The 12,391-nt window shown below is 27.8% G+C and overlaps 1 protein-coding gene across 1 annotated transcript; it reads left to right on the top strand.

The window, feature by feature from the left end:
* The first annotated feature begins 11,123 nt into the window (after window positions 1–11,123).
* Window positions 11,124–12,180, top strand: LOC107622713 (uncharacterized). Its single transcript, XM_016324699.3, has one exon. It carries the CDS (start codon window positions 11,371–11,373, stop codon window positions 11,812–11,814), a length of 444 nt encoding a protein of 147 aa, XP_016180185.1. The 5' UTR covers window positions 11,124–11,370; the 3' UTR covers window positions 11,815–12,180.
* Window positions 12,181–12,391: the final 211 nt, after the last annotated feature.

Below are 12,391 nucleotides of genomic sequence, written 5' to 3' on the forward strand. Positions count from 1 at the left end.
AAATTTGGCTGGAACGATAATGAAAATTGGCTTTGGCTTTGGCGCTTGAGAATACCGGAGAAGATAAAGTGTCTGCTCTGGCTTTGTCTCAACAACGGAGTTCCCACAGCTAGTTACCGGTTTCAAAGAGGTCTTGCTACTTCTGATTTTTGTCAGCGATGTTATCTTGCTCTAGAGGATATTAACCACTGCTTTAGGACTTGCCAAAAAGCTCGTCAGATTTGGATTAGCTTAAATTTGGGAATGACCGCTGAGGACTCTAGTTTGGATTTTGTGTCTTGGATTCGTTCTAACCTCAACAAAAATGAGTTTCTCTTTGCAGCGGCCTTTTGGTGGATTTGGAGGGATAGGAACAATGACATCTTCCATCAAGATGATCCATGGAGTAAGGAGAAAATTGTTCACTTAGTTCAACATGCTGCTCGCGATTTCTCTAAGGTTGTTACTATCCAAAAACATATTATTCCTTCCTCTTTGCAATATAACTGGGAACCACCTCCAATGAATGTCTGTAAAGTGAACTGCGATGCAAGCGTTTTTGAAAATGGGCAATTAGCGGGCTTTGGATGTATTATTAGAGACAGCATGGGAATTTGGATGAAAGGTTGTTCTGCCAGTATACCTCTTTCTAGTGTTCTCTCTTGTGAGCTTCATGCTATTTGGAGAGGGCTTGTTATGGCTTGGGATTGCGAGTATAAAGAGGTCATATGTGAAACTGATAATCTTGATGCATTTCTTCTTGTTTCGCGAGGCACAACCAGCATGATTACGAATGACTCTGATCTGCTTGGCAAAATCAAAGAGATGCTTCAGCGCAATTGGACAGCTACTTTAGTGCTCATCCAGCGTACAGCAAACAGAGCGGCTGATTTAATGGCTAAGACTGCTGCTTTAAACAAGCAGGTGTACCTAGAGTGGTTACAACCCCCTAATAATTTAGACATTATTATTAGAGAGGAGTACTACTCTTTCTCTTAGGTGTTTTTTCTTTGTGTTATGTTCAGTCACCAAAAAAAAATAAGAATCTATTATATAAAAATCGGATTTTTCCATTTAATGATAGAGTTGACGTGGCATGCTTTTGAGAGTGTTTTTTTGTTTATTTTTTTTAACTTATTAAATTACAAGTTATTACGATAAACTATATCAATTAATTAATTTGATTAGATATTTAAATATCATTTAATTTATTATAATTTATATCAATTTAATTTGGTAGTATTTTTTAATTTATTTATTTTAATATTCTATTAATATTTTTTAATTTATTTCTTTTAATTTATTAAACCAAATTTATTGTGTGTACTAATTAATTAATTTGATTAATTTATTAGTCATTAAAATAATAAATCTATGAATAAAATAGGTAATTGAAATATTTTTAACTAATAATTGAATCAAATCAAATCATATCATATACAATGAGCTAAATTCAAATAATGTGAATTAAGAACTAAATTAAAATGAAATAATTTCTTACTTATTCAAGTTGAGTGCAATAAATACAAATTAATTTTGTTAGATAATTATAGTTGTCTAGTCTATTATATATAGATGGCCACACAAAATTATAAGAATTGTGATTTTTATTGCTCTTACTATTTCAGCTCTTCTTTTCTTCTTTTTTTTTTTTTATGTATAATTTCTTTTATGTATAAATGTATCCAAAATGAGAAAGTACGGATGAGTGTTTTATTGATTGTTTCTTTGATGAATATATCTCAATTTAGGCATTCTATTAATATGGATGAAAGTTGACCTGTAGCAATTCAAAATGGCCAGTGTATTTTTTTATAGTATTAGATAGAAGAATATTTGTTAAAATGAATATACCCATTGTAATGAATTTTTTTCAATTGTTATATTTTTATGTCAGTCGTGTAAATTCTTTGAAGGCACAAGATAATAAAATAGGTTGACTTTAATATCATTAGAAGCTAAATTTAATAGTTTAAATAAGCACCACTAATTATGTTAAAAAATAATTTTATAATAATAATGTGATTTACATATTAATATTTTCGAGTAAATTCATTTCAAAATTAAATGTAGAAATTAGACACAATTACGCTAAAATTTTAAAGGTAATATAGAATTTGACAACAAAATTAACATTCATTAAGGAAATAAATTTATTTATGGCTATTTTCTAATTATAAATAATAACAATACTTATGAAAAAATATTAATGTCATCATTTTTGTTAATTAAATTATAATATTAGGTAATTGATAGTTTTATAGGCAGAAATTATTAAGTAATTACGTAAAAATTAGCAACGAACAAGCAATAAGGATTCAGAAAAAAATCGATTATATAATACCAATTTCATAATTAAAATATATCACATATCATATTCTCATATATTCTATTTATTATCTATTCTATTATATAAAAATTAGGTTTCTGCACTTAATGATGAAGTTAACGTGACATGCTTATGAGAATGTTTAGCGATTTGTTTCTTTTAACTCATTAAATACAATTTATTATGATAAATTAACTATATCAACTAACTTATTTGATTAGATATTTAAATATCACATAATTTATTATAATTTATATCAATTTGATTTGGTATTATTTTTTAATTTATTTCTTTTAATGTTCTGCGAGTATTTTTAAATTTATTGAACCAAATTAATTATACTAATTATATGTATTAATTAACTAATTATATTAATTAATTAATCATTAAAATAATAAATTTATGAATAAAATAGGTTCTCGAGATATTTTTTACTAATAATTAAATCAAATCAAATTATATTTATTGAACTAAATTTAAATCATGTGAATTAAGGACTAAACTAAAAATAAGATTATTTTTTACTCATTCAAATTGAACGCAATAAATAAAATTAATTTTGTTAGATAATCATGGTCTTTTGGTCTTTTTATATAAAGATAGCCATACAAAATTATAAAAATCATCATATTTTTTAAGTTACTACACAAATATTATATTTTAGGTAATTGTATATTTTTTATGTTATTTTAAAAATTATTATATAAATTTAAGATCATTTAATTATGTTTATTTTTTTAAAAGCATTGTTATTATTGGAGAGTAACTAATGTTTGTGATAGTCTAAAATTAAAAAATAAAAATACAAAATATTAATATACTAAGTTTTCAAAGTATAAATCTTGAAGTAAATATACGTTATTATAATTAATGATCATAATTAAAAGTCTTTATTTTATTTCAATTTGTTCAGGACATGTTTATCTTAAATTTTATTTCTTTATTAATTAGTTTTTTTTGTACATTTAATTGTCATTAATTTATATAAATTAAAATGTATAACTTTAAAAAATAGGTACGTGTCTAAAAAATAAAAAAAATATTTTTTTGTTAGTAAAAAAATTATTCGCTTTAACTTCTTTTTGGCATCATATCTTACATTTTTACTATAATTAAAAGTTAGAGATAAATTATTAAATATAAATTAGCAAAAAAAATATAATACTTAATGAATAATCATAATCACATTTAAAGGTATTTAAGTTTTTTTCATATAATAAAAAAGATATGCTTCAAAAAATATTTGTATATAATTTACTAACAAGTATATGAGATATTTATCATAATTTTTATTTTTAATAAAAATATCATTGTATTAAAGTGATGTATTTTAAAGATGTATAAATGAGATTTTTATTAAAAAAATTTACAAGATAGTTAATGCAATTTTATTTTAATTTTATCCTTAACATTTAGTTTTAATTTTTACCTTTAGAGTTTTAATATGTTTCAATTATACCATTAGAGTGAACAACATTAGTTATAACTAATCAATTATATTATCTGATTTGACCAAAATTAAATAAATATTAAATTATTTAATAAATAATAAATAAAAAAACAAAATAAATGAATTTAATTTGAATTATTTTCTTATTATTTTCTATATCTAGGAATCTTAATGTGCTTTTATATATTTTGATTAATAGTTTTGAAAGGAATTACTATTTTATTCACTAATATTTTAAATTTTTTATAATATTTTCATAAAATTTGATTAATAGTTTTTTCTTCACAATGTTTTTCTTGAATTTTTAACCAAAATATATCTTAATTTTTGTCTTTCATCTTTTATATTTATTTATTCTACTAATATTTTTACAGTGTATTTTTATCAACTACATATATTATTTTTAGTCTTCTTTACTTTTTTTTAAAATTATTTTATTACCTTATTTTTAATTATTTATTTTATTTTCACTCATCATATGTTTATTGTATTTCACTTCATTTTAGTTTTAATTTCATAGTTAACTTTCAATTATATAAAAGTCAATAGTTTCTTTCAAAACATGATTAAATATACTATCTATTATATACCATCATTAGGATAAACAAATATAAATTGAATATATAATTTAATTTTAATTTAAACTAAAAACTAATTAAATGAATTGTCAGAAAAATAGCAACTAATTTTGATTTTAATTTCTCTATAATTTATTTAAAGGTAAAAATCTCTCTATAACCACTAACATCGTCGATAACAAAATTATAAGTCTCTATAAAATAAAAATATATAAAATAAATAACATATATATAATTTTAAAATTATTAATCATAGACTATGGACAATTTTTTTTTTAAAAAAAATTTATGGATCAACATATAATTTTTTTTATATTTTTTCTAAAATTTTCCAGACTTATCAACCTTTAAGTTGTCTATACATCACTTTTCAAAATATTATGATTTCATAAGATATAATATGTGGGATAAATCACCTTTATAAACCATTTGCATACCAATTTACGTATATCCCCCAAATTAAAAAAGGCTACGTGCATGTCTCAATTTACATATCTATGTAAATCAAATTTATGAAGTTCGAATTATGTGTTTTCGTAGTAAATCGAATCTATAAGATTCGAATTACTTGGAAGTTATCTGTGCTGCTAAATCGAACGAAGGAGATTCAATTTAAAATGAATTGGATTGTTACTAAGTGAGTATAAATCGAACCTTACTGCTTCGATTTAGCATGGATCACATAAATCGAAATTTATAGATTCGATTTAGTAGGGGATGACATCATTCGAATTCTTTAAATTCAATTTACTTTCGAATCACAATGTCAAGTAATTCGAATCCTATAGATTCAATTTACTACTTATTACCTTAATTCGAATTTATTAAATTCGATTTATATAGAAATGTAAAAGGAGATAACTGGGTAATGTTTTTGGACTTGGAGGATTCAGGTAATTTTGGGGTGGTTTTAGTTTATCAATGTAAATTAATCTAATATGTGATATTATTAGTTATTGTTATATATATGAAAAACGTGACTTATTTATGCATTGTTTGGATTAGAAGAATTTGTAGGAAAATAAAATGCTGGAGAAAAAAATGGATGGAAAAATCAATTTTTCATTGTTTGGATCAACATAAAGAAATTGAATGAAAAATATAAAAGTGTATGTGGAGGTCATGTAAATTTTTTCTCTTTAAAATTGCGAAGAAAACTGATGTAGAAGTGCAAACATGGGTAAAAATACAGAGTTACCATTTGAATTATAATTTATATATAATATATAAAATATTAACATCATTTTACTCTGTTATAATTTTTTCTCTTATTACTTTTCCTTCCATCCAAGCAAAAAAAAAATTTTCCTCTATTTTCTTTCCATTCATTTTTACTTTATCTAAACAACACAAAAAAAAAATATACTTTTATTTCCTCTCATTTTTTTTGTTTTCATTTTTTTTCCTCTTATTTTCCATCTTATATCTAAACAATAGCTTAGTGTTTATCCATTTATCTTCTATTAATATTGTTATAATAAGGATACGTGTGACTTTATAAAAATGATATAAACTAAACTCTGATTATCACAAAAACAGTCAAAATGGATTGCAGGAATCACTCGCGTTTTGAGGTTAGATGGGAACTCTTGAAATCCTCACGACCTGCCACGCGAAAAGGATAGGGACTAGGGGTGGCAAACGGGCCGAAACCCGTCGGATTGGCCCGCGTAACCTGCCAAAAAAGGTGGGTTGGGCTGGAATTTTGAGACCGCCAAACTTAAAAAGCCCGCCTATCCCGCACCGCTTAATCCATGGGTTTCAGCAGGGGCGGGGCGGGGTGGGACAGGCTTTCCCACTGAGCCAAGCTTTTATTTTATTAGGGCAATTTTTTTACAAATTTCTATGATGTTATTGATCTACGAGAGGATAAAGATGATGATTGAAGATGTTCTAAGTTATATTTTGGATTATGTTTTATGTTTGATTAATTATAAACTTAAAGATGTTTAATTATATATTTTGGATAATGTTTATTTTGGTTTGAACAATGTTGGTTTTATTATTTTGTTTCAAAAAATTTTGTTTATAATTATGTTTATTACATATTTATAATTATTAAGATTTTAATGTGTGTGAATTTAAAAATTATAATTTTTTTATATTTTTAGAAATTATAAATTTATTAAAATTGTTGTGAAATTATATATATTGTTTAATATTTAATGGTTTATAAAAAAAAAAAGAGATCCTGCCAACCCGCCAGCCTACTATTAGGCGGAACGGGAAAAAAATTTAAAACCGCCTTATTAGGCAGGGTGGGGCGGACTAGGCCACTAGATGGTGGACTTTTGGCGAGACAGGGCGGGTTTTCCCATTTGCCACTCCTAATAAGGATACGGACATAAGTGTCCGCTCCATGGAACCTATTAAATATACACAAATAAATAAATAAATAAATAAATATATATATATATATATATATATATATCAATTTCTTGAATTTAGTAACCCTAATTTCTGCTTCCAATTCAAATTTTATTTTTCTTCCATATTCATTCTCAGCCTCGATCCTCTCTCTCTAACTCACTTTCTCTGCGTCTCAAGTCCGTCAATAAATATCGTCTCAAAAAATTATGTTATGTTATTATGTTGGAACATGTTTTTATGTTTTTTCTTTTTAAAATGTTATTTTTCATAACGAATATGTTATAAATTGTGTTGAATTATATTAAATTGATTATTTTATGATTATTATATTATGTCTTTTTGTGTTAATTTTTTTCAAAAGTTTTCAAAGAATATTCGTAGATACCTGAGAAGATCTGCGTTTCCTGAGGGATAATTAAACAGAAACTTGCAATGACGAAGAAGGAACGCGAGCATTTTTGTTAAAATAGGAACGGATGGGAATTGGGAAGGGGCTTCTCGCGCTCCCCTAAGTACTCGTTACCATATCTAACTAGCAATAGAGATCTAATTTGAGTCGATTTAAGAGGGGACGCATGGACTTTATCTACATTGAACCTTTAAAGTAATGAACCTAAGTTGAGTTAAACCCCAAAATGGTCCCTGAGATTCACGGTTTGCACCAATTTAGTCCCTGACTTACCAATTGCACCATTTATGTCCCCGACTTTGTAAAAATTGCACCAAGGTTGTCCCTAGCCACATCTCCGGGCAAATTAATGAACGCCGGCCAGGTGAGAAGCCATGTCCGCCTAACCTTCTTTCTTTCTTCTCTTCTCTGAAACCCAGCCCAACCCGCAGACCTCCACACCAACCTTCCGTCCGTCCGTCCGTCCGTCCGTTCCTACCGCCGGCGACCACCGTCGCTAACCCTCCCTCCTCCCTTCTTCCTTTTCTTTCTTCCCTATTTCTCCATTTCTTTCCTCCTGTACGCAACACCCATGTTCGTGGCGCCACCTCTGTCTGCACCTTCCAGTTCCGGTGAAAACCACCAGCGGCGGCGAAACTCTGTGCCGCTACGACACTACCTCCGCTCCTTACGCTATCTTCTTTTTTCACTCCTCAACGCAGGTTCCATTCCATCCTCTGTGTCTGTTTCTTTTTTTTCTAATTATTTTTTTATTTCAATGCCTTTTGATTCTGCTTTTACTGATCTTGTTAGACTTAGGATAGTTGATTATTTATGTTTCTGGACTGAATGTGTATTGGCTGGTTGAAATTTTTGGGTTGATTGATGCTTACATTAAACTGAAATTGCTGTTTATGAATCCTGCATACAACCTGTTCGATAAATTGCCTGAAAGTTAAATCTTATGTCTGATCATCATAGGCTTCAAATTTTGTTTTTATTAGGCATTGTAACTCATATTGTGCAGTTTTCTATAAATTTTTATGATGATTGAGATTGAATTTTGGTTATGCACTTGGTGAATGTTCTTGCTTAACACCAAATTGAACTGAAATTTTAGAATTCATTCCTTGTTTGGTGTTAGCGAAATAAAAGGAAGAAAGAAAAGGAAGAAGGGAGGAGGGAGGGTTAGCGACGGTGGTCGCCGGCGGTAGGGCGGACGGACGGACGGAAGGTTGGTGTCGAGGTCTGCGGGCTGGGCTGGGTTTCAGAGAAGAAGAGAAGAAAGAAAGAAGGTTGGGCGGGCGCCAGGTCACTGCCGGTGTTCATTAATTTGCCCGGAGATGTGGCTTAGGACGACCTTGGTGCAATTTTTACAAAGTCGGGGACATAAATAGTGCAATTGGTAAGTTAGGGACTAAATTGGTGCAAACCGTGAATGTCAGGGACCACTTTGGGGTTTAACTCACCTAAGTTAGATTTGGGACCCTAACAATGGATTTTAGTTGATCTTGCTTGCATTGAGGTCTTACTAAGCCCAAATATATCTTGGATTAGTATTTTGAGTCATTGTTATAGCAAATACTATACTATTTAACATTATAACATTTAGTATATATAAAAGTTGGATATATTTACAAGATATTTTTTAATTCAAATTAAAAAAATTAATTATCTCTTTTTTAGCTTTAAATATTATTTTCTAATGTAACAAAAAAAAAATAAAAATAACAATAATTACTCACATAATTAAAATAGATAATCTTAATATATACATGACACTATATATATCAAGAATTATTATATATGATATATAATTTTTTTTCTTTTCTATAATGACTATTTATATAATTTATTCAACAATTTTTTCATCTTAATATTTAATAAATTTAACATACAAAATAAGTAATTTAAGTTATCATCTAAGATAATAAGTATAATAGTGTAAATATTTATTTATTTATTAGTAGTGAAAAAATATATAAATAGTATAAATTGATATTTTTTAGTATAAAAACAATAATAAAAATCAATTACATAATTAAAAAATTATGAAGAATTTCTTAAATAATAATAAAAAATAAATCACTATTTTCATATAACTTCATTTATTCTGGTGTGGATGGCAGGCAGGCCTATATTTCTTGGTTTCAATAGCACTCTTTACGAGCGTTGTTTCTATCTACTATTATTTAAAAATAATTAAGTTATTAATGACTGATTACAAAGTTTATGAAAAAAATTTAGATAATAAATCAATCCTCAATAAATTATACATTAATTTTGTCAAAAAAAAAATAATACATTGGATATTATTATTTACGTACTAATATAATATATATTATCGATTATTAAGTTTATAATTAATTTTTAACCCAATTTTTGGTAATTAGAATTTAAACGATTGAAATTATTAAATGTTAAATATTTTACATCTAACCAATTTATTTTTTTATTGAAATTAAAAAAGGATGAGTTGTTTCTAAATTTAAATTTAAATTTGAGTAAGAAAATAAAAAAATATTTTAAATTTTATCTAGCTAACCAGAATTAATTTTAAGATAAGAAATTACTTTGTACATCGCATATATTGTAAGATAGTATGGTCATTTAATATTTTTTAATGATAAATAATGGTGTAAGAAATTAGAAGAAAATGTATTTACAAGTTTAGGAAATATTAATTTATTTTTCAATAGAATAAATTATATATTGAATAACAAAAGTTATTATTGGTTTCTCTTCACACTAACTAATACTCAACGATGGTGTTTCGGTACACCATGTTACCAAGAAATATTAATCGATCTAATAACTTTTATAATGATATAAGTTTATGAATTTGAAAATTTAAAAATCATTTCATAAAATGTGAAGTTTTAACGAGTAACAATGTTGATCATATTGTTTTGATTTTAAAAATGAATATGATACCAACGAATAAAATTGTCCCAAGTAAATTTTAACAAAGACAAAAGTCCATAAGTATTGCTATTAATGAAAAATTAATCTATTTTAAAGACAAATACAATTTTTTTCTACAGATTCCTAACTCAGCAAGTCGAGGACGACTAATCCACTACATATTGATGCTCTATTTATTAAGGGTCTGTCAACTAATAGATTATTTATACACACAAGACGATATTCAAACTCCAAATACTTGCTTACGGACAAATAAGATGATCATTCAACCAATTCAAATTGATTAAAATAAATATTAATTATTTTTAATATAATTACTATATATATTTTTTATTTAAATTTTAATAAAAAAATTTTATATAATTTTTAAATTGTTACGGGATCATACACTAGTTTACATAATAATCTGAATTTTTGGGTGGGCCGAACGAAAGCCCAGAGGGGAGTAATGAATTTCTTTAGAATGTTACTGTTCATAGTGTTTTGGGCTGAATGGATTATGCAAGTTGAAAAGAATTAGACTTGACTTGACTTGCAAATACTACATGTCACATGACCATTTTTTATATTTAAAAAAATCAAATTCAATTAAATTAGTCCAGCATTTCTATCAATTCTATACTTAATAAAAGGCAGCATCAACTTCAGAAAAAATAAAATTTCACTTATAGTATAGTAGCTCTCGTTTTTCTTAGTTTCTTTAGTGGGTAGATAGAATTTGAGCATTACCATCAAGTTCATAAATCAGATTCAGACACTTAAAAACGGCTACCTACTTGTATTCCCCAACCTATCAATACCATTTTGTAAATATGAGGTGTCACAATCCACTCTAGTTTCCATTTCCATACCCAATATCAAATTAAATCTTAGCACCATGAAAAAGGCATTCTTTTTTACCATTAAGGTTCAGAAAAGTCCACAACTCCATCAATTCATGCTTTGAATAGACACCAAAATTTCAAAGCAGTGTCCCCACTATATCACTATGATTAAGATTCCTAACTATGTCAGTGTATAACAGATAACATGAGCCGTTCATCAATCCTTATCTTCATCATACAGAAATAAAAAAAATTAACTTCAACGGTCCCATTTCACATCAAACTGAGGCTTAGTTAATCTACAACCTTGATGAGGCCAAACTCAATAAAAAGAGAAATCTTTTATAATTCTTTTAAATATATTCTATTCATTTACTTTGTGGAATATTATAGCCCTTAAAAAAGTTCTTCAAATATAAAGGCCAAAAATACTGTTCCTTTATACTTTTTCTTGCACTAAACACAGAAACAAGATCTGCTTCTTAAATTCAACAAATTCATACTCACCAAGAGAAGAGAAAGAAAAAATGGAAGCCCTTCTGTCCCAATTCACCTTGCTCTCAGACCATGCTCTACAGGACAAGAACTTTGATCCATCCACAATTGAGGACCTCATGAAGCTGTTTGAGATTGAGTCATACAAGGCATGGGCAGCTGCAGAACTTGAGCAACAGACAGAGGTTGAAGAGGCTGAGGTTTCCATGCAGGAAGCTGAGGACTACCTTGATTCTGTCATGGAAAGCGCCATGGACGAGTTCCGGCGCTTCGAAGAGGAGTTTGAGAGCATGTCAAAGGCTGAAATGGAGAGCCTAGTTAACACTGCTGAGAGTGCAAGAAAAATGGGAAATTTGATGGAGAAAGCTGCCTCCATTGCTTCCAAGAAGTATATTGAGGCTGCACTCAATTCGGCCACTGCTTCCATGAAATCTGCTTGGAAAGGTATCTCTTCTGGCAAGGTTCATCCTTCTTAAAACATGACAATAACAATTACAACCCTACTATTGATATGTATTCAAGTTAAAATCTGTAATAAGATACTTCTCTTTTAGCCTTTCTTTTTTCAGTTATCTTCTGTTCTTATGTTGCTGCTATAGAAATTGGATCAGAATTCATGTACCAAAATTGATAGGCTGAGAATTCATGAGTTAGAGACGAGTAAGATTGCAAACAGATTTTGTGTTCGTGACTCATGGAAAATCCATTATTTTCATGCATAAATCTGATTCTAGCTAGTAGCTAAGTTCATCAACATGAATGATGCAGCTTAATCTCTAAGATTATGTAATGTTGTCCACCACCACCAAATCTTTTTCAATATTTCAATTCTGTTCTATAAAGCATGCTGATGAGTCAATTTTTATTGTTCACTTGTACACTTAGATTTGGATGAATAAATTTTGTCCTTGATTCCAGTTTCATTCATCTCAACGAAATGCTATGTTAAGTTGTTAAAAAGTAACAAATTCATTACCCCTGCACACATTAATATTGGTATATAGTTCATTCATCATTTTCATCATCCTCAATCATTCCAAATGTGGAAAGCTC

Source organism: Arachis ipaensis, chromosome B10, assembly GCF_059453495.1.
Source record: "Arachis ipaensis isolate K30076 ecotype BB chromosome B10, ASM5945349v1, whole genome shotgun sequence".
NCBI lineage: Eukaryota > Viridiplantae > Streptophyta > Magnoliopsida > Fabales > Fabaceae > Arachis > Arachis ipaensis.

Excerpts from the sequence above, each read along its gene's own strand:
- LOC107622713 (XM_016324699.3), top strand. The coding sequence starts at position 11,371 with ATGGAAGCCCTTCTGTCCCAATTCACCTTGCTCTCAGACCATGCTCTA.